At 43.9% G+C, this 23,680-nt stretch overlaps 1 protein-coding gene across 1 annotated transcript in view; it reads right to left on the bottom strand.

Moving 5' to 3' along the window:
• Positions 1-324: 324 nt before the first annotated feature.
• Positions 325-23,680, bottom strand: part of LOC120997200 (squalene synthase-like) — a 28,448-nt gene continuing 5,092 nt past the window's right edge. Inside the window, exons 2-8 of the mRNA XM_040427195.1 lie at positions 21,817-21,914; positions 18,925-19,108; positions 16,959-17,087; positions 15,797-15,988; positions 15,534-15,710; positions 13,653-13,805; positions 325-1,036 (exon numbers count right to left, since the gene is read on the bottom strand). Coding sequence (XP_040283129.1) covers positions 842-1,036; positions 13,653-13,805; positions 15,534-15,710; positions 15,797-15,988; positions 16,959-17,087; positions 18,925-19,108; positions 21,817-21,914 — 1,128 coding nt within the window. The 3' untranslated portion in view covers positions 325-841. The remainder of the gene's footprint in view (positions 1,037-13,652; positions 13,806-15,533; positions 15,711-15,796; positions 15,989-16,958; positions 17,088-18,924; positions 19,109-21,816; positions 21,915-23,680) is intronic.

Here is a 23,680-nt window from a genome sequence, read left to right as displayed (position 1 = left end):
AATTGCGGTCCCCAATGCACGGAACGGCCGCACAACAGCGGTGTGCATGCGGCGTTAAAAACAGTTAAAATTAGCAATCCAAAGTCAGGTTTGGTACAGAGGTACCGGCCAATACCAAACTCGACTTCAGATTCCAAATTTTAAATGTTTTTAAAGATGTAGAAATTAATACCAAATTCATTCACCGAAGTCTCGCGCGACTTCGGGTGTGAGGAGTTTTGCCTCCCTGAAGGCAATCTGTTTTAATGCTTTATGGAGACCGTACAGCATTGAAACGAAGTGCTTGACGGAATCGACTTTGGATTTATGATCCGAAGCTCGAGTCGCTGAAACCTACTTATGATCCTGTGTTCAGGTATAAGCAATTAACACATAGCGCCACCTGTTGTCTGAAAAGTTTATTGCAGGTCCGATTGGTATTTGAAAAATTGAGATATTGGGGTACATTTATTAACACTGGTGTAAAGGAAAACTGGCTTTGTTGCCCATAGCAACTAATCAGATTCCATCTTTCATTTTCCAAAGGAGTTCTGAAAAAATGAAAGGTGGATCCTGATTGGTTGCTATGGGCAACGAAGACAGTTTTCCTTTACCCTAGTTTGATAAAATCTCCCCCATTGTGTTGGACTTAGTTAGGCACCATACAGTCCTGCGACCCAGATCTGGCCATGTTGAGATGAATGAGCTAAGCGTGGGCTCCGCTGCCCCTCATTTTCATGTTGTATTGTGAATAAATGCATTAGCTGATATACTTTGTGTTGCAGCGCGCCGCGGCATGTGTTTGCTTGTACGTTAGCAGTACCCGCACCCAAGCCGTCACTTCATTTTACAGCTGCGCTGACTAACTTTGTGCTTTGATTGTGCTCAGGTACAGCCAGCTGAGGGCGGCGAAAAGGACTGCATGTGACAGGTAAGTGGGGAAGAAGCTGTAGCGGGACACCAGGGGGCCACCGAACAAGCTCAGCTTCTGAATTGTGGAGGCCATGTTCTTTGTGAGTCCAGCGGAGGGGTCTGTTAGGGGGATCTTCTGATCGATCTGACAGGGGGGAAAAAAAACAAGAATCGAATGAATGAAAGTTTGGAAGTTGTCTCCAATTCCACCCATGATGGTGACAGCTGATGAATTAAGCATCCCCTAAAGTGAAGCTCCACCTATCAGCTTCATGTACCTGTATATCAAATATTTCCCACTGATAATTCCTCAGTGGCCAAAGCAATGTTCTCCGGATACAGAGCTCCAAATTGGCTGCATCGATAGTAAAACATTCTGACTGCCTGTAGTCACCACTAGAGGGAGCTTACTGGATAACCCCAAGTCATACCAAGTCCTGAGGGTAGGGGGATAGGGGGATGACTAGCAGATTGGTGGCATTCTGACTGCTGGGACACCCCCATCGATCACAAGAATGGAGGCCCTTTACCCAGCAGGGCCCCAAAAATGGATCAGAAGGTCAGGCATATGCACTGCCGCTCCATTCATCTCTATGAGAGTCCTATAGACAGATCAGTACAGCAGTCTTGATCAGTGGGTCGGACCCTCAATAGTCATCTACTATCCCATGGATAGGGGATAATTTGATAGAACCAGTATCCCCTTTAGGGTGCATTCACACGACTGAAAGTGATTTGCGGACCGCACATGGCCAGCGCTATCTAGAGAATGCCTAGGACACGCTCTATCTTTTTTTGCGGGGCCACGGAACAACGGATTCAGACAGCACACGGTGTGCTGTCCGCATCTTTTGCATCCCCATTGAAATGAATGGGTCCGCACCCGTTCCGCAAATCTGCGGAACAGATGCAGATCCATTTATACAGTCGTGTGAATGCACCCTTAAGGACATTTTTTCCTCTTTGCATTTCACTGGACCCTTTTTTTGTCTGTGGCTGTATGAGGCTTTTTTATATTTCTCTTTTTGTAGGACGAGTCGTTCTTTAGGTAGGGGCTATTTTTTTGGTATAAGAATACGTTACCATTTTGCTGCAATTTTTTATTTTACAGCATGTTTCGACATTTGAAATAATTTGTATTCCGACATTACCGGAGGTTTGTAAATCTGAGTACAGCCCCATTAACTAAAATGGGGACCGGCAGAGATCCGTCCACCTTCCGGCAAATTTTAAGGCATGTCTGCTGTAATGCAGCCGGACCTCCGTCAGTTTTGGAAATTTGGAGGATCTGAAAAAACTAAAACAGGTAACATCTGTCTCATGTGTTTGTGCCCCACTGAACTACGTGAGGGGGTTTAAAAACGGTCAGGTTGGTGACAGACTTCCTTTAATATACTGTATTTTAGGGTGGGGTGTTCTATAGAGGTTATTTGGCTCAGATGCCAAACAGCCGAATTAAAGTAAAAGTGTTCTTCTATGTCATTCTGCATTCTCCTCTAGGTTTCTGAGGTTTTCCAGGTGGAAGAGCATGACATCTGCCTGGACTGGCATCAACGGCAAAAAGATAAACAGGGGGTTACTGGTGAGCATCTGCTGTCAGAAACCTAGTGTAATGTATGACCTCTACAGGAATCTGTGTGCTGACACTATGTGGCCCAGATGACATCACTTTATTACACATGTGTCTGTTAAGCTATGCATCCATGGCTGTAGTAGGTTTTGTCATTCAGTTCTGTACAGATTACATCTGAGCCTCTATATGACAAGGAGAGCCGTCTAGGAAATGACAAGCTTAGGTTCTACTTTTCAGAGAAAGATCTACGCATCAAGTGGAAGAGTGTCCGGGACCACTTCCAGAAAGTGGCAAGGGTAGCAGATCCTCTCCCTCCATTGACCAGCAAGACCCCTACCATCAGCTGATGTTCCTGTTGACTAACAGGGGACTCCAGCCGTGAGTACAAAATCTAGGGAAATATATAGATTTAAATTTTTTTATAAAAGTTCTTGTTTCATTTTGTTCCATTCAGATCCCTATGGTGAGGAGAGCCTTCGGTAGTCCTCAGGCAAACAGCAGCAGAGTGAGAGGGAGGCCACTACTCCAAGACCAACAAACAACCCTGGTAAAGTTGGCTGGACTACAACTCCACCAATCAGCTGATTTGGGCAGCCTTCTGCCTGAAACTATACAGTGGACGGAGCCAAAGCAGAAGGGCTCTGTCCACTGTATGGTGGTCATGTCGGGGAACTTCAGCTCAGCTCTTATTCAAGTGAATGGCAGATGAGCTGCGGTATTCCAGCACCAGACAATAATATAGAAACATAGAATGTGTCGGCAGATAAGAACCATTTGGCCCATCTAGTCTGCCCAATATACTGAATACTATGGATAGCCCCCGGCCCTATCTTATATGAAGGGATGGCCTTATGCCTATCCATGCATGCTTAAAACCCTTCACTGTATTTGCAGCTACCACTTCTGCAGGAAGGCTATTCCATGCATCCACTACTCTCTCAGTAAAGTAATACTTCCTTATATTACTTTTAAACCTTTGCCCCTCTAATTTAAAACTGTGTCCTCTTGTGGTAGTTTTTCTTCTTTTAAATATGCTCTCTTCCTTTACCGAGTTGATTCCCTTTATGTATTTAAAAGTTTCTATCATATCCCCTCTGTCTCTTCTTTCTTCCAAGCTATACATGTTAAGGTCCTTTAACCTTTCCTGGTAAGTTTTATCCTGCAATCCATGTACTAGTTTAGTAGCTCTTCTCTGAACTCTCTCTAGAGTATCTATATCCTTCTGGAGATATGGCCTCCAGTACTGCGCACAATACTCCAAATGAGGTCTCACCAGTGTTCTGTACAGCGGCATAAGCACTTCACTCTTTCTACTGCTTATACCTCTCCCTATACATCCAAGCATTCTGCTGGCATTTCGTGCTGCTCTATTACATTGTCTTCCCACCTTTAAGTCTTCTGAAATAATTACTCCTAAATCCCTTTCCTCAGATACTGAGGTCAGGACTGTGTCAAATATTCTATATTCTGCCCTTGGGTTTTTACGCCCCAGGTGCATTATCTTGCACTTATTCACATTAAATTTCAGTTTCCAGAGTTCTGACCATTCTTCTAGTTTTCCTAAATCCTTTTCCATTTGGCGTTTCCCTCCAGGAACATCAACCCTGTTACATATCTTTGTGTCATCAGCAAAAAGACAAACCTTACCAGCGAGGCCTTTTGCAATATCACTTATGAAGATATTAAACAAAATCGGTCCCAGTACAGATCCCTGTGGAACCCCACTGGTAACATGACCTTGTTTTGAATGTTCTCCATTGACTACAACCCTCTGTTGTCTGTCACTCAGCCACTGCCTAATCCATTCAACAATATGGGAGTCCATGCTCAATGACTGCAGTTTATTGATAAGTCTTCTATGTGGGACAGTGTCAAAAGCCTTACTAAAATCTAGATATGCGATGTCTACTGCACCTCCACCGTCTATTATTTTATTCACCCAGTCAAAAAAAATCTATAAGATTTGTTTGACATGATCTCCCTGAAGTAAACCCATGTTGTTTTTCATCTTGCAATCCATGGGATTTTAGATGTTCCACAATCCTATCCTTTAATAGGGTTTCCATTAATTTGCCTACTATTGATGTCAGACTCACTGGTCTATATGTTGCTCGATTCCTCCCTACTACCTTTTCTTGTGAATGGGCACGACATTTGCCAATTTCCAATCTTCCGGACGACTCCTGTTACTAATGATTGGTTAAATAAATCTGTTAACGGTTTTGCCAGCTCACCACTAAGCTCTTTAATAATTTTGGGTGTATCTCAGCAGCCCCTGTGACTTATTTGTCTTCACCTTAGACAGAAAACTTAGAACATCTTCCTCTGTAAAGATACATGCATCAAACGATTTAGTAGTCATCTTTCTAGTGAGGTCCTTCTCCTTTTTCTTTTGTAAAAACTAAACAGAAGTATTCATTAAGGCAGTCGGCTAGCCCTTATTCTCTTCTACATACCTCCGTCCTTTGTTTTTTAATTTAAGTTATTCCTTGTTTTAATTTCCTTTTTTCATTTATATATCTGAAGATGTCTTAACCCTTTTTTTCATAGACTGAGCTAGTTTTTCTTCTGCCTGCGCTTTAGAAGTTCTTATAACTTGCTTGGCCTCTCTCTGCCTAATCTTGTAGATTTCCTTATCTTCATTGCTCTGGGTTTTTTTATAATTACAAAATGCTAGCTTTTTTATTTTTAATGATTTGGGCCACTTCTGCTGAGTACCACATTGGTCTCCCTCTTTTTTTTTGCTTTTACTGACGAGTCTAATGCAATTTTCTGTTGCCATTCAATAATGCACCTTTAAGTAGTCCCATTTCTCCTGGACTCCATGTAATCCGTTCCAGTCTGATAAGGACTCATTTATGCCTAATTTCATTTTTGAAAAGTCTGTTTTCTAAAATCTAAAACTTTTGTTTTTGTGTGGTGGGCCTCTTTCACAGTTTCTTATATTAAACCACACTGACTGGTGATCACTAGATCCCAAGGTTTCGCCTACAATGACATCATATACCGAATCCCCGTTTGTGAAACCAAAATCCAAAATGGCCTCCCTCCGGGTTGGCTCCTCAACCACTTGTTGTAGAGATAACCCCAGTAGGGAATTTAGAATATCTGTACTCCTGGTATGAACTTGCTATTTTGGTTTCCAGTTTATATCTGGAAGATTGAAACTCCCATAATGATAACTTCTCCTTTCATTGTCATTTTAGCTTATTTCTTCAACTAGTAGATCATCTAGTTCTTTAACTTGACCAGGTGGTCTATATATCACACCTACACGAGTTACTGCAATGGTTAGCAAACTGCAACGTAACCCAAACTGACTCTATGTTGGCCTCAACAACTTGTATTAGGTTAGATTTAATGCTATCTTTCACATACAGGGCCACTCCTCCTCCTTTCTTGCCTTCTCTGTCTCTTCTGGTATAAAGAGTACCCCTGGTATGGTTATGTCCCAGTCATTTCTTTCATTAAACCATGTCTCCGTAACAGCCACTAAATCTACATTCTCAGATGCCATTATTGACCCAAGTTCATTGATTTTTTACCTAAACTGCGAGCATTTGTATGACAGGACTCTGAGCTTATCATTGTCTTAACCTCTGTGCTTCTGACCTGTTTCTGGCATTGTTTCGGGGGGCAATTGGACTCTTTTATTTTCACTCTTTTGCCCCCCCTTCCTAGTTTAAATACTCTTCCGCAAATTCTTGGAGTTGTTCACTAAGTCATTTGTTCCTTTGAGAGAAAGATGCAAACCATCTTTTTTGTACAGTTCCTTTCTATTCCAAGTAGATGCTATCATGAGAAACAAAGACAAATCCTTGCTCTTGACACCATTTACCAAGCCATATGTTGAACTCCTTATGCGCCTCTGCCTATTCATTCTGAACATATGCACAGGCAGAACTTCAGAAAATGAAATGGTGGATGCAAAATCCTGTACGTCATTACCAAGTGTGATAAAAGATTTTTATTCACCTCTGACACTTTCATTGCAAGCCAGGGTCATTTGTCCCTAGATGGACAAGAACATCCACGTCCCCTTCCTGCTTTGCTTGCTTAACAATACGTCTTCTATCTCTTTCTCGCAGTAGCCCCCAGGGAGACATCTCACAAAACCATTTTCTTTAAGCTCCACACTTCTTATGATTGAATCACCCAGCAACAGCTGCATCCTTTGAGACTTCACTTTATCTTTTTGTTGCCATACATTAGACATAGGAGTCGATGGTTTCTCACCCTCTGTGCTTGAGTCCATATCCATGTTGTCCTTACATTCTGAGAGTGCTGCAAATGAATTATGGAGAACCACCGACTGTGGGGACATGTCTTCTATCCACCACTCTAAGACTTCCAGAACCTACATTAACCCATCTGCCATTTCTGGGGGTCCTCTGTGGCAGTGGCATTGCAGCAGTCCTAGCTGGAGTTTGTTTAACAGATAATTTAAATATTTCAGCTTTCAAAAATGCAATTTCCTGCTGCAGTAAGGAGAACTGTCTACAGATCTGACAGCATCCGAATCTCCAAAGAGTGGAACATGAAATAAATGCACAACAATTCCTGCACTGAACCAAGTCTGCCATTTTAAAGAGGAGAAAAAATAAATAAATAAAAAAATAAATTTGTAACTTTAACCACCTCAGCCCCCAGTGCTTAAACACCCTGAAAGACCAGGCCACTTTTTACACTTCTGACCTACACTACTTTCACCGTTTATTGCTCAGTCATGCAACTTACCACCCAAATGAATTTTACCTCCTTTTTCTCTCACTAATAGAGCTTTCATTTGGTTGGTATTTCATTGCTGCTGACATATTTTACTTTTTTTGTTATTAATCGAAATTTAACGATTTTTTGCAAAAAAAATTACATTTTTTCACTTTCAGTGGTCAAATTTTGCAAAAAAAACGAGATCCTATAGAAATTTTGCTCTAAATTTATAGTTCTACATGTCTTTGATAAAAAAAAAAATGGTTGGGTAAAAAAAAAAATGGTTTGGGGTAAAAAGTTATAGCGTTTACAAACTATGGTACAAAAATGTGATTTCCGCTTTTTGAAGCAGCTCTGACTTTCTGAGCACCATGTCATGTTTTCCTGAGGTTCTACAATGGCCAGACAGTACAAATACCCCACAAATGACCCCATTTCGGAAAGTACACACCCTAAGGTATTCGCTGATGGGCATAGTGAGTTCATAGAACTTTTTATTTTTTGTCACAAGTTAGCGGAAAATGATGATTTTTCTTTATTTATTTTTTTTCTTACAAAGTCTCATATTCCACTAACTTGTGACAAAAAATAAAAACTTCTATGAACTCACTATGCCCATCACGAAATACCTTGGGGTCTCTTCTTTATAAAATGGGGTCACTTGTGGGGTAGTTATACTGCCCTGGCATTCTAGGGGCCCAAATGTGTGGTAAGGAGTTTGAAATCAAATTCAGAAAAAAATGACCTGTGAAATCCGAAAGGTGCTCTTTGGGATATGGGCCCCTTTGCCCACCTAGGCTGCAAAAAAAGTGTCACACATCTGGTATCTCCGTACTCAGGAGAAGGTGGGGAATGTGTTTTGGGGTGTGATTTATATGATACCCATGCAGGGTGAGAGAAATATCTTGGCAAAAGACAACTTTTCCCATATTTTATACAAAGTTGGCATTTGACCAAGAGTATTATCTCACCCTGCATGGTATATGTAAAAAGCCACCCCAAAACACATTCCTCAACTTCTCCTTGAGTACGGAGATACCAGATGTGTGACACTTTTATTGCAGCCTAGGTGGGCAAAGGGGCCCATATTCCAAAGAGCACCTTTCGGATTTCACAGGTCATTTTTTTCTGAATTTGATTTCAAACTCCTTACCACACATTTTGGGCCCCTAGAATGCCAGGGCAGTTTAACTACCCCACAAGTGACCCCATTTTGGAAAGAAGACACCCCAAGGTATCCTGTGAGGGGCATGGAGAGTTCCTAGAATTTTTTATTTTTTGTCACAAGTTAGTGGAAAATGATGATTTTTTTTTTTTTTTTTTTTCATACAAAGTCTCATATTCCACTAACTTGTGACAAAAAAATAAAAAATTCTAGGAACTTGCCATGCCCCTCACGGAATACCTTGGGGTGTCTTCTTTCCAAAATGGGGTCACTTGTGGGGTAGTTATACTGCCCTGGCATTTTCCAGGGCCCTAATGTCTGGTAAGTAGGTAAATGACCTGTGAAAATCCGAAAGGTGCTCTTTGGAATATGGGCCCCTTTGCCCACCTAGGCTGCAAAAAAGTGTCACACATGTGGTATCTCCGTACTCAGGAGAAGGAGGGGAATGTGTTTTGGAGTGTTATTTTATATATACCCATGCTGGGTGAGAGAAATATCTTGGCAAAAGACAACTTTTCCCATTTTTTTTATACAAAGTTGGCATTTGACCAAGATATTTATCTCACCCAGCATGGGTATATGTAAAAAGACACCCCAAAACACATTCCTCAACTTCTCCTGAATACAGAGATACCAGATGTGTGACACTTTTTTGCAGCCTAGGTGGGCAAAGGGGCCCAAATTCCTTTTAGGAGGGCATTTTTAGACATTTGGATACCAGACTTCTTCTCACGCTTTGGGGCCCCTAAAATGCCAGGGCAGTATAAATACCCCACATGTGACCCCATTTTGGAAAGAAGACACCCCAAGGTATTCAATGAGGGGCATGGCGAGTTCATTGAAAAAAAAAATTTTTGGCACAAGTTAGCGGAAATTGATTTTTTTGATTTTGTTCTCACAAAGTCTCCCGTTCCGCTAACTTGGGACAAAAATTTCAATCTTTCATGGACTCAATATGCCCCTCAGCGAATACCTTGGGGTGTCTTCTTTCCAAAATGGTGTTATTTGTGGGGTGTTTGTACTGCCCTGGCATTTGAGGGTCTCCGCAATCATTACATGTATGCCCAGCATTAGGAGTTTCTGCTATTCTCCTTATATTGAGCATACGGGTAATGAGATTTTTTTTTTCCGTTCAGCCTCTGGGCTGAAAGAAAAAAATGAACGGCACAGATTTCTTCATGTGGATGAAAAAATCTCTGCCAAAAAAAGAAAAAGGAGGGGAAAGGCGTCTGCCAGGACATAGGAGCTCCGCCCAACATCCATACCCACTTCAGCTCGTATGCCCTGGCAAACCAGATTTCTCCATTCACATCAATCGATGTGGATGAATAAATCATTGCCGGTATTTTTTTTTATATACAAAGTGTTTGCCAAAGTATATGAACACCGCCACCTCCTCAGCTCATATGCCTCGGCAAACATATCTTTTACTGCAGAGGAGAAATCTCGTCTTGCAGCGCCGCATACACCGACTTGCGTGTAATCTGACAGCAGCGCAATGCTTCTGTCCGAATGCACATCAGTGCTGCAGCTGGTCGATCGGTTGGTCCACCTGGAAGGTAAAAAAAACAAAACAAAAAAGAAAAAACCAGGCCGCAAAGCAATAACTTTATTAACTGTTGAACAGAACATAGAAACTTTTTTTAAACTTTTTTAACTGAACGTTTAACTTTTTTACTTACCGGTATTTTTTTTTTTTTGTTTAGTTTTTTTTACCTTTATAGAGCAAACCTCTCCTTCCCCATGGGACAATGTGCAAAGCGCAAATCGCCCAAAGATGTGGCGAAGTACGTTATGCACTTTATCCCAGGTGAAAGGAGAGGTTTGCAGCAGCTGTGAGAGAAAGGGCCCTAATAGCCCTGTGTGCCTGTCCTGGTGAGATGTGATCCCTATGCTAGGTGTACCTGTGTGTGGTACTTCCGGAAACACTCACCATAGCATAGGGCAGGGTGGTCCGGACAGTCAGGACAGAAATAGCGGGTGTCACGCCTTATTCCACTCCTGCTACAGACACGACATTTTTTTCGGGGTGGCGGTTGGGTTGAGGTACCAGCAACGACACTGGGGAAATGTCGCTCGTGTAGACGGCTAACTACACTGGTGGATGGGGCCACGGAACCTCCCGGATAAATGAGGTTCTCGATGATCTCTTCCTGGAATTTGAGGAAGGATCCTGTTCTCCCAGCCTTACTGTAGAGAACAAAACTATTATAGGCAGCCAATTGAATTAAATATACAGACACCTTCTTATACTAGCGTCTGGTTCTGCGGGAAACTAAATAGGGAGCCAACATCTGGTCATTGAAGTCCACCCCTCCCATGAGCGCATTATAGTCGTGGACACAGAGGGGCTTTTCAATGACACGGGTTGCCCTTTCAATTTGGATTGTCGTGTCTGCGTGAATGGAGGAGAGCATGTAAACGTCACGCTTGTCTCTCCATTTCACCGCAAGCAGTTCTTCGTTACACAAGGCAGCCCTCTCCCCCCTTGCAAGACGGGTGGTTACAAGCCGTTGGGGGAAGCCCACGCGACTAGTTCGCGCGGTGCCACAGGCGCAAATCCGTTCTAGAAACAAATGCCTAAAGAGGGCCACACTTGTGTAAAAATTGTCCACATAAAGATGGTACCCCTTGCCGAATAAGGGTGACACCAAGTCCCAGACTGTCTTCCCACTGCTCCCCAGGTAGTCAGGGCAACCGACCGGCTCCAAGGTCTGATCTTTTCCCTCATAGATCCGAAATTTGTGGGTATAGCCTGTGGCCCTTTCACAGAGCTTATACAATTTGACCCCATACCGGGCACGCTTGCTTGGGATGTATTGTTTGAAGCCAAGGCGCCCGGTAAAATGTATTAGGGACTCGTCTACGCAGATGTTTTGCTCGGGGGTATACAAATCTGCAAATTTCTGGTTGAAATGGTCTATGAGGGGCCGAATTTTGTGGAGCCGGTCAAAAGCTGGGTGGCCTCTGGGACGGGAGGTGGTGTTGTCGCTAAAGTGCAGGAAACGCAGGATGGTCTCAAATCGTGTCCTGGACATAGCAGCAGAGAACATGGGCATGTGATGAATCGGGTTCGTGGACCAATATGACCGCAATTCATGCTTTTTAGTTAGACCCATGTTGAGGAGAAGGCCCAGAAAAATTTTAAGTTCGGAAACTTGGACTGGTTTCCACCGGAAAGACTGGGCATAAGAGCTTCCCGGGTTGGCGGATATAAATTGTGTGGCATACCGGTTTGTCTCTGCCACGACTAAGTCCAAGAGCTCCGCAGTCAAGAACAGCTCAAAAAATCCCAGGGCCGAACCGATTTGAGCCGTCTCAACCCGAACTCCAGACTGGGCGGTGAAAGGGGGAACTACAGGTGCGGCTGAAGTTGGTGACTGCCAATCAGGGTTTGCCAGCACCTCAGGGATTCTAGGGGCTCTACGGGCCTGTCTGCGCGGTGGCTGCGACGGGGTAACTAGTGCACGTGCCACCGTACCAGCTTCAACTGCCCTTCTGGTGCTCGCCACGTCACCATGTTGTACGGCAGTGCTGGTACTAGGTCCAGGGAGGGCTGCGCTGCTGGTGTATGCCTCACCACGTGATCCGGCAGCGACAGCCCCACTCTGCTGCTCTTGAAGCGGATCCTGCATAACCTGTGGTCTAGCGACACGGGGCCGGGTACGCCTGGTGCTGCCAGGGACCTCCACCTCCTCGTCCGAACTTTGGGTCAGAGAGCCACTGCTTTCCACAGGTTCATATTCTGACCCGCTAGATTCGTCAGATGAGGGTTCCCACTCCTCATCCGACTGGGTCAGAATCCTGTAGGCCTCTTCAGAAGAATACCCCCTGTTTGACATTTTGGACTACTAAATTTAGGGGTATTCCCTGAGACTACCCAAGAAAAAAAGCAAGCCTGTCTTACAAAGGGGAGGCTAGCGAAGTACCGGAGGCTGCTGCGGTTGATAAAAAAATATCAAAACTGATTTTTTTTATCGCCGCAGTGCGTGTAAAGTGAATGTGCAGTGATCAAAAAACAAATTTTTTTTTGTCACTGCGGTGGGGCGGGCGTGGGTGAACGCACGTGTGGGCGACCGATCAGGCCTGATCGGGCAAACACTGCGTTTTGAGTGGAGGGCGAGCTAAGGTGACACTAATACTATTATAGATCTGACCGTGATCAGTTTTGATCACTTACAGATACTATAAAAGTACAAATGCTGATTAGCGATACGCTAAACAGCGAATAAAAGTGACTGCGGTGCGGTGGGCTGGGCGCTAACTGACGCTAACTACCTAACCAAGGGGCCTAAACTATCCCTAAAACCTAACAGCCAATACTAGTGAAAAAAAAAAGTGACAGTTTACACTGATCACTTTTTGTCTTTCACTAAGTGATTGACAGGGGGCGATCAAGGGGTTAATTAGGATGATGGGGGTGATGGAAGGTGATCAGGGGCTAAGGTGTAGTGTTGGTGGGTACTCACAGTGAAGTCTGCTCCTCTGCTGGATCCAACCGACGAAAAGGACCAGCAGAGAAGCAGAGAAGCCATATAACAGATCATATTTACTAATATGATCTGTTATCTGGCTTCTGATTTGATTTTTTTTAAATCGCCAGCCTGCCAGCCAATGATCGTTGCTGGCAGGCTGGTGACGAAATACTTCTTTAACTTTTGCCGGCCCGCGATGTGCATGCGCGGGCCGGCAATGCACGAAATCTCGCGTCTCGCGAGAGGACGCACCGGCGCGTCCACCCAGAACAACAGGACCGCCGCAAAGACGCAATCCTGCGTACGGCGGTCCTGAGGAGGTTAAATCAAACAAATCTTACCTTTTTTTTGTATTGTTTCCACCTTCCAGCCTACCTCCTGACTATCTCCTGCAATATCTCTTTACTAGTACTTAATGTAGTACTTGCAGCTAATGAATTAGGCCAGCTAATGAGTCTGTCTCTATATATACACACACACTCCTTCCCAAACTCCTCCCCCAGCAACAAATGTAACACCTTAGTGAGCTAGGCTCATTAGCAAACGCACAATAGCAAACAGCTGACCGAATTCCTTACCTCTTCTCAAGCAATGATCAGCAAAAACAACACAGATGAGCCAGTTGGAGACTCTAAGCCAATCTCTTGCAGTATCTCTTGAATCTCTTCAGTCTGCTGCAATATCTCTTTACTAGTACTTAATGTAGTACTTGAAGCTAGTACTTGCAGCTAATGAATATAGCCTTGGGAAAACACTTTTTATATCAGTGTAACTAGAGAATGTTCACTCTGTGTGGCTCTTCATATGTGGTGGTACATACAGTGAAGATTTCACTTACCTTATTCGCATACTGGTACATGACGGCTCTGACCACCTGCATGTTGGTGGTGTCCATCATCAGCGTCGCAGTTTGTCCTTTACGGATCTTCACCACTCCCTTAAACACCTGCGGGTTGTTATAAAAGGCGGCCAGTGTGGCCATAGTCATGACCTGAGGACACAAGGAGGGTGCATTATTAAATCATGGTTGTCTGTGTACAGTTGTGGCCAAAAGTTTTGAGAATGACACAAATATTAGTTTTCACAAAGTTTGCTGCTAAACTGCTTTTAGATCTTTGTTTCAGTTGTTTCTGTGATGTAGTGAAATATAATTACACGCACTTCATACGTTTCAAAGGCTTTTATCGACAATTACATGACATTTATGCAAAGAGTCAGTATTTGCAGTGTTGGCCCTTCTTTTTCAGGACCTCTGCAATCCGACTGGGCATGCTCTCAATCAACTTCTGGGCCAATTCCTGACTGATAGCAACCCATTCTTTCATAATCACTTATTGGAGTTTGTCAGAATTAGTGGGTTTTTGTTTGTCCACCCGCCTCTTGGGGATTGACCACAAGTTCTCAATGGGATTAAGATCTGGGGAGTTTCCAGGCCATGGACCCAAAATGTCAACGTTTTGGTCCCCGAGCCACTTAGTTATCACTTTTGCCTTATGGCACGGTGCTCCATCGTGCTGGGAAATGCATTGTTCTTCACCAAACTGTTGTTGGATTGTTGGAAGAAGTTGCTGTTGGAGGGTGTTTTGGTGCCATTCTTTATTCATGGCTGTGATTTTGGGCGAAATTGTGAGTGAGCCCACTCCCTTGGATGAGAAGCAACCCCACACATGAATGGTCTCAGGATGCTTTACTGTTGGCATGACACAGGACTGATGGTAGCGCTCACCTTTTCTTCTCCGGACAAGCCTTTTTCCAGATGCCCCAAACAATCGGAAAGAGGCTTCATCGGAGAATATGACTTTGCCCCAGTCCTCAGCAGTCCATTCACCATACTTTCTGCAGAAGATCAATCTGTCCCTGATGTTTTTTTTGGAGAGAAGTGGCTTCTTTGCTGCCCTTCTTGACACCAGGCCATCTTCCAAAAGTCTTTGCCTCACTGTGCGTGCAGATGCGCTCACACCTGTCTGCTGCCATTCCTGAGCAAGCTCTGCACTGGTGGCACTCCGATCCCGCAGCTGAATCCTCTTTAGGAGATGATCCTGGCGCTTGCTGGACTTTCTTGGACGCCCTGAAGCCTTCTTAACAAGAATTGAACCTCTTTCCTTGAAGTTCTTGATGATCCTATAAATTGTTGATTGCACCTCAATCTTAGTAGCCACAATATCCTTGCATGTGGAGCCATTTTTATGCAACGCAATGATGGCTGCACGTGTTTCTTTGCAGGTCACCATGGTTAACAATGGAAGAACAATGATTTAACATGTCAAGTCTGCCATTTTAACCCAATCTGCCTGACATAATGATCTCCAGCCTTGTGCTCGTCAACATTCTCACCTGAGTTAACAAGACGATTACTGAAATGATCTCAGCAGGTCCTTTAATGACAGCAATGAAATGCAGTGGAAAGGTTTTTTTGGGATTAAGTTAATTTTCATGGCAAAGAAGGACTATGCAATTCATCTGATCACTCTTCATAACATTCTGGAGTATATGCAAATTGCTATTATAAAAACTTAAGCAGCAACTTTTCCAATATTTATGTAATTCTCAAAACTTTTGGCCACGACTGTACGTGTTAGCTCTGTAGCAGGATGTAACTCAAACTGGAATCAATGGGAGCTGATCACATGCAGCTCTGGATGTGACTGGAGTATAAGACATAAAGAATCATGCAGTCAGTGTAGTGTTAAAGCTGTTTCTCCGCTCCTTCCTCACTCACCTGTAGGATGGCATTAAAGTTAAACACGCTCTGGTTCCTCAGCCGGGACAGGTAGAGCAGGACATCGGGCACGTGCTGCAGAGCATTGGTCACCAGTTCATTCAAGCACTGCACAGCCGGCACTATGTTCTCCGGTTTGGCAAAGTCGGACAGATTTTTGCCGTATTTGCTCCACACCTGAAGAGGACAGATAAGACTGTCAGGTTTACTCATAGTTCTGCAGCGAAGCATTCATTACCATCACCCCATCAGCCTATAATCACCTCTCTGGGCCAGAACTCTCTTCCGTCCAGCTGGTCTTCCAGGTAATCTCGGATGATGTTTGCTTTCTGATAGAAGAGCCCCACAGAGTTTGAGAGTCTTATATCCTCGCCAATGCAGGCGTCTTCCAGTCCTGAGGCAGAAAACAGCCGGGACAGACCGATCACCATTAATCCAGACGCAAGTTGACCGTACTGAGCAAAGAGAGAATCCAAGTGTCAGGGTTAATACTTGAGTATTTGTCATTGGTATTACTTAAGATAGTCCCCTTACAGAGACCTCTGGGGGTGGGGGGGGGGGGCAAAATTAATAAGAAGTATAGGCACACTCAGGCTGGTTGTTGGGGGCTCACTGTGCCAAGGGTACCATATATAATCATGTTAAGGGGTCCTTGCTGGAAACTGACCGAGATGTCTCCAAACAGCAAAGAAAAGTAATTCTGCTGGCTCCAGGTAAATGGGTGTGGATAAACCCAAAATGGGGTGGGCTTACTCAGGGTCCCAAATAAATCTGGACTGTGTACATAAATAGATCTCACGATGGACATAAAACAAAGTCTATCTGCTAAACAAAAAAACTTAGGGGACTATTGGAAAAAATATATAACTGCAGGATCAGACTACGCAGCTTGTGTTTGTCGTCTGTTACCATGGAAACATTTGTATAGAAGCTGCATAAACAAAATAGGACATTTCTAAAGGCATTTTCTATATATCGATTCCCCATACTCAGGAGAGGTGATTGATAGATTGGCAAGGTTCCGACTTCCGGCACCCTGTTTCTTTGAGCACTTACAGTAGGCGTCTACCTAGGCTACCTGACTTCAGTCCTCAGTCACATGGCCTAGGTGCGCAAGGGAAATGGGGCTGAGCTGCCATGCCAAGAATGGCCGCTCTACGATGTACAGTACTGTGCTTGGTAAGATGCCGCAGTGCTGGGGCCTTGTCAAACAGCTGATCGGCGGTGGTGATGGGACTCGGACAGCCACTGATCTCATATTGATGACCTATCCTCAGGATAGATTATTATGTAAATTCTGGACAACCCCTTTAATGAAAATCAGCAAAGATAATTTATTTTTTATTGTTAGACGCACTTGCACTGTTAAAACAGGATTGAGAAGACGGACATGACCTTCACGGGGCTCAAAGAAACTTCTCTCACCTTATCGAAATCCAGGAGAGATTCCACCTTCATCTCCAAGAACTCCGCCATGCCCATCCCCATCTCGCGGCAGATGTCTACAATCACCTTCTGGTAACCCACCGGCAGGTTTCTGAACTCCTGGGAAATCTAGAACAGACAGTTATCTCAGAATAAGATAGGGACACCGATCAACACATGTTGCTCTCCTGTGCAGAGGCATACCTCGATTGTTTTATATGGGAGCAGATGAAGACCGTATGTCATTTTATGCCTGTACACTGATCTATGTCCGGGCCTATCACCTTCGTCTGAAAGACTCAGACATGATGTGAATAGAGCCCTAGGCAAGGCTGGTACAGCACAGACAAGATGGGTAACAGGCCTGGGCCACCAGAACCTACTCTAGACTCCGACTGGCAGCTTACTGTGAACTTACCTTACCGACAGTACTATTACATGGCCCAATCCAACAAGTACTAGAAACTGAGGCATGATAATGTGGGCCCTGTATAATAAAGAGGCTAAAGTGCAGTATTATTTGGGAACTGCAATCTACTACCCCTTACTGTGTGGAGGTTTAATGCAGGCACTCTATAGCACCATTATACAGGCAATATATAGGGATATAAAGTAGGCAATGTATGGCACCATTACATAAGCTTTGTAGGCAATGTATGGCACCATTACATAAGCTTTGTAGGCAATGTATGGTGCTATATGGCTTCATTATATAGGTATGATGGTATTATGCAGTTACTGTATGGCACCATTATAAAGGTACAGTATGGTAGTATATGGTCACTGTATGTGACTATTATGTAGACCAGTGATGCCCAACCTACGGCCCGCAAAGCTCTGTCACGAGGCCCGTGTGACTCCCTGGAAAAAGTCTAAGACTTTTCCCCCCACATTCATCAGTGCAGTGAGCGCTGTGAACGGCACAGGCAGAGCAGCAATGCTGCCTGTGCCTAAAATAACCAATAGCAAAGCTGCTTACAGCAAGGAGCTTTGTTACTGGTTGGTATAGGCGCGCGCCGGAGCGATACAGGTCCTGCAGCAGGGGAAGCCGGCGGGAGCTGGAAGGAGAAGGGGCCGGCTCCAGGGGTGGCTGTTGTAAGGAGAGCAGGGAGCGCTGGCCGAGGACCTTGGGAAACACGACAGGGCCGCTGGAGAGGTAAGGAGCCGCGGACCCCTGTGACTGGTTCCCGGAGACCCTGCACCCCCCTCCTCCTGTCACCCCAAATTTTTCCTTTATATGCATCACAGGTCTGCCGGTGATTGGTGTATCCCAAAAATTTATAAATGAAAATAAAAATAAAAATCAGCAGGCGAGCTGTAGTTATTAGGGTACTTTCACACTTGCAGCAGAGGATTCCAACAGGAAGTTCCGTCGCCGGTTCCGGCATTCCGGACGCAAACTGATGGCATTTGTCTGACAAATGCATTGAAATACCGGATCCGTCTCTCCGGTGTCATCCGGAAAAACGGATCCGGTATAAAAAAAATTTAAGGTCTGCGCATAAGCCGGATTCGACACTAATACACTTCAATGTAAATTAATGCCGGATCCGGCGTTCCAGCAAGTGTTCAGTATTTTTGGGCCGGAGAGAAACCTGCAGCATGCTGCAGTATTTTCTCCGGCCAAAAAACGTAAGAGGGACTGAACTGATGCATCCTGAACGGATTGCTCTCCATTCAGAAAGCATTAAGATAAAACTGATCCGTTTTTTTCCCGGTATTGAGCCCCTGGGACGGAACTCAATACCGGAAAACAAAAACGCTAGTGTGAAAGTACCCTTAGTTTTTCTGCTATTACATAAGCATTGTATAATATTATTGAGCTGCTATAAATTATATAGACTCAATATGGTATTATGTAGTCATCTTCTGGCACTACTTTACTTTCCGTGTTTCCATAACAGAATAGGTGGTCTCTTCCCCCCCTCGTCCTTTGACCCCTTTACTCCACATCAGTCCATCTTACCGTGGGGAAGTCCCGCAGAACTACGTGATCCTTATACTTGCTCTCTGGAAACCTCCACTCCGCCTGGTACAGGTACGTGTGGAAGTTATGTAACATGGGGATTTTGGTCTCCAGACTGAGGGTCATGTCGTCCTCCACGGTGTCCAGAGCTCGAAGCACCAGATAGAAGATACACACGGCATTTCTACAATGAGGAACCAAGAATCAGTACTCCGGAGGGCACTTTTATGGGACTATGTAACAATAGTTCAGGGAGGAGGGGCGCTTGGGGGAGTAATTATAAAGCTACACAAGCCAGTCTCCAGCCTATTTCTGTTGTGCTTTTGAGTGCATGGGGGTGCGGTGGATACCGTTAGATAAAGGATGAGGATTAGGGGATGTGATAGGACACCCCAAAAAGATGCGTTTTTAAACGGTGCGCCTAAAAATGTGGGAGTGGTGAATTAACCTAACTGATTGGGGTAGGGCATGCCAAAGGACGGGTGCAGCACAGGAGACATCTTGAAGACAGAAGTGAGAGGTTTGAATTATGGTGGATGTTTGTCTTAAACCACAGTCTTTAAAGGCTATGGGGGCATTTTTTATTATTGCATGGTACATAGCTAAAAATCATTTTTTAATTGGTCTATTAAAAATGTTGAGCCCCTTTCTCTGTGCAGCCTTGAGATTTTCTAGTAGCAGGCTCCAGTTTTCACTCTGTCCCATCAGCCAGCTCTGCTAATAGCTCCTTATCTCCTAAACACTCATTATAGCCCAATTCTTATCTTACTGATAAGAATGCGGCTTAAATAAGTGTAGAGATAATTATATAATATATTTAATTGTATAATAATTTAGAGATAAGGTTTATTAGATCACTGGCACAAAGTGAAAGTACCTTTAACACAACTAGACAGCTAACCCTTTGTGACAGAACAGCTCAGAGCCTGCTACTAGAGAATCTCAAGGCTGCACAGAGAAAGGGGCTCAACATTTTTAATAAAGACCAATAAAAAAAAATTTAAAAAAAGATTTTTAGCCCAAAATGAGTAAAATACAATCATAAAAAAAGGGTGTACATTAGTGGTCACCACATCAGAATAAATTAGAGCTCCACCCCTCACTATGCAGTGGGCCACCGTGCTGGACCTCACTTAAGACCATGCTGCACTGTCCGTCACTGGAAGCCCTACCATTTTGCGTGGGTCGTGACTACAATGGATTTACTCCTGGTAGGTATGATGTCACAGGAAGAGGCGGAGACCTCCAGATTTACGGAGAAACTTCAGTGCACATTGGTGAAAAGAGGAGCGGGTAGTTATGTGGATGACAGCAATAATTAGTATTTTTCCTTGGGGCTCTTTTTGGTGTGTGAGAAGTGATGTAATTTACATCAGACTATGTTGGGGGCTGCAGGGAGGGAAGTGATCTTATTTACATGGGACTCTAAGTTGGAGGGAGCATCCATAAGGACCCACACTATACAATTATCATGTAATTTATCCTGCATGGTGAATGGCAAAAGGAAACAATGCCCGATTTGCTGTTTTTTCTAATCTGCCACACAAAAATGGTAAAAACAGCGATCAAAAAGTATTATGTAACCCAAAATGGTACCGATGAAAACTACAAATCGTCCTAAAAAAAAAATAAAAAATCCATAACAGAGCTCTGAAGACAGAAAAAAAAAAAAAAAAAGTTAGTCACGGAAACAGTTTTTGCGGACCGCAAAAAAAAAAAAAATGTCCGTGTGCATGAGGCCTAATGCTGAATTAAAGGAATTTCACTGTATGTTGAAGGTGGACAATGTAGCAGGGTTCCTACAGGACTTAAGCATTAAAAACTGTTCGCTGTCCACTCCATGACTGTCTATTAATCTAGAGTTTTATAAACCAGCATCTGTCCGGTCCCGATACTGCCGAAATAACAGAGTTTTACTGTATAGTAAAGGTGGTCAGTTCAGCAGCCTCACTATAAAACTTCAACCTAAAAAGTTTTCACTTGACCTCCGAGTAATCCAGAATAATTAATAATCTGGTAGCCTTATTATAAGGGCTGTTTCACATGAGCGGATGCCGTGCGTGTCATCCGCAGCGTGAATGAGAGCCTAGCCCCGCTCCGGACAGCAGAGACCCGGAGCATTTACATGACTGATAATGCGCCGTGCCTCTCTGATCTTTTTACTAGGAAATCTGTGATTTTGTAGTAAAGAGATCACAGAGAGGCACGGAGCATTATCAGTCATGTAAATGCTCCGGGTCTCTGCTGTCCGGAGCGGGGCTAGGCTCTCATTCACGCAGCGGATTCCACGCACGGCATCCGCTCGTGTGAAAGAGCCCTAAGACTTCACAGAAATGATTAGTTGAACATCCAATGAACCAGAATATTTATCATTCCAAAATCAGGGATGTCGGATTAAAGGAATTTTTTGTTTTAAATGTAGAGAGTTCTGTAGCCTTACTATAGACGTCAACTAGAAAACTATTCATTCGATCAGATTAGAAGGATTTTAGATGAAGGTACATATAGTAAGGCTGAACTGTCCAGTCATCCAGGATATCTAATAATCCAATACCAATGATGCCAGACTAAAGGAATTTTACTGTATTTTAAAATGTGGACATTTCAGAAATCTTACTACAGGACTTTAAGAGAAGACAAGGCTTGATGTCCAATAATACAGAATACCGGATCATCCATGCCGGATTAATGGATTTCTACTGTATTTAAAAGGTAGACAGTTCATCAGGATTTACTATGGGACTTCATGAATAGAAACCATTTATTTGGCATCCAATGAAAAGAATTGATGATACATGCCAGACTAAAGGAATTTTACTACAGTAACATCAATAAACCCCCCCCCCCCCCCACCCCAATCAATCAGTACAGAACAGCGGAGATCTCACCCACCTCAGCTCTATGTCCAGGGTATGGATGACAGTCGCGAAGCTCCTGCCGGTCTGGTCCAGGTACTTGTAGCAGGTCTGCAGGCTGTCGCTCATGGACTCCTGTCGGGGCAGAGTAACAGAGTGAAGTTTGCACACGTCCAGGTTTTGGGGGGTGAAGCAGTTGTACACGGTGCGGCCCTAATTCTGGCCCCACAGACTGCTGACGGTCAGAGGGGACTGCAGACCACTCGGCTTTTGCGCCAAGCCCAACTTAGAGGAAAAATTTCTCCCCTGCCGAGAGTGATCATCCACGGTGTCCAAGGGCATGTGTACCGAGTTGGCACCAGAGGGAATGCAGAGTGCGTCCCTGCACAAGTGGTCCTCACAACAAACAGGCAGCACACCCCCCAGAGCTGCACCCACCTACACTGTGTACATACATTACATATCCTGAGTTACATCTTGTATTATACTCCAGAGCTGCACTCACTAAGAAATGTAGTGTATATACACAGTGACTCCACCAGCAGAATAGTGAGTGCAGCTCTGGAGTATAATACATTACTTATCCTGAGTTACATCCTGTATGTACACAGTGAGTGCACCAGCAGAATAGCGAGTGCAGCTCTGGAGTATTATACAGGATGGAACTCAGGATCAGTACAGGATAAGTAATGTATATACACAGTGATTCCACCAGCAGAATAGTGAGTGCAGCTCTGGAGTATAATACAGGATGTAACTCAGGATCAGTACAGGATAAGTAATGTAATGTATGTACACAGTGACTCCACCAGCAGAATAGTGAGTGCAGCTCTGGAGTATAATACAGGATGTAACTCAGGATCAGTACAGGATAAGTAATGTAATGTATGTACACAGTGACTGCCCCAGCAGAATAGTGAGTGCAGCTCTGGAGTATAATACAGGATGTAACTCAGGATCAGTACAGGATAAGTTATGTAATGTATGTACACAGTGACTCCACCAGCAGAATAGTGAGTGCAGCTCTGGAGTATAATACAGGATCTAACTCAGGATCAGTACAGGATAAGTAATGTAATGTATGTACACAGTGACTCCACCAGCAGAATAGTGAGTGCAGCTCTGGAGTATAATACAGGCTATTACTCAGGATCAGTACAGGATAAGTAATGTAATGTATGTACATAGTGACTGCACCAGCAGAATAGTGAGTGCAGCTCTGGAGTATAATACAGGATGTAACTCAGGATCAGTACAGGATAAGTAATGTAATGTATGTACACAGTGACTGCACCAGCAGAATAGTGAGTGCAGCTCTGGAGTATAATACAGGATGTAACTCAGGATCAGTACAGGATAAGTAATGTATGTACACAGTGACTCCACCAGCAGAATAGTGAGTGCAGCTCTGGAGTATAATACAGGATGTAACTCAGGATCAGTACAGGATAAGTAATGTAATGTATGTACACAGTGACTGCACCAGCAGAATAGTGAGTGCAGCTCTGCAGTATAATACAGGATGTAACTCAGGATCAGTACAGGATAAGTAATGTAATGTATGTACACAGTGACTCCACCAGCAGAATAGTGAGTGCAGCTCTGGAGTATAATACAGGATGTAACTCAGGATCAGTACAGGATAAGTGATGTAATGTATGTACACAGTGACTGCACCAGCAGAATAGTGAGTGCAGCTCTGGAGTATAATACAGGATATAACTCAGGATCAGTACAGGATAAGTAATGTAATGTATGTACACAGTGACTCCACCAGCAGAATAGTGAGTGCAGCTCTGGAGTATAATACAGGATGTAACTCAGGATCAGTACAGGATAAGTAATGTATGTACACAGTGACTCCACCAGCAGAATAGTGAGTGCAGCTCTGGAGTATAATA

Source organism: Bufo bufo, chromosome 4 (assembly GCF_905171765.1).
Source record: "Bufo bufo chromosome 4, aBufBuf1.1, whole genome shotgun sequence".
NCBI lineage: Eukaryota > Metazoa > Chordata > Amphibia > Anura > Bufonidae > Bufo > Bufo bufo.
The sequence above is the reverse complement of the archived record's forward strand: the minus strand, read 5'-3'. Positions and strand labels throughout refer to the sequence as shown.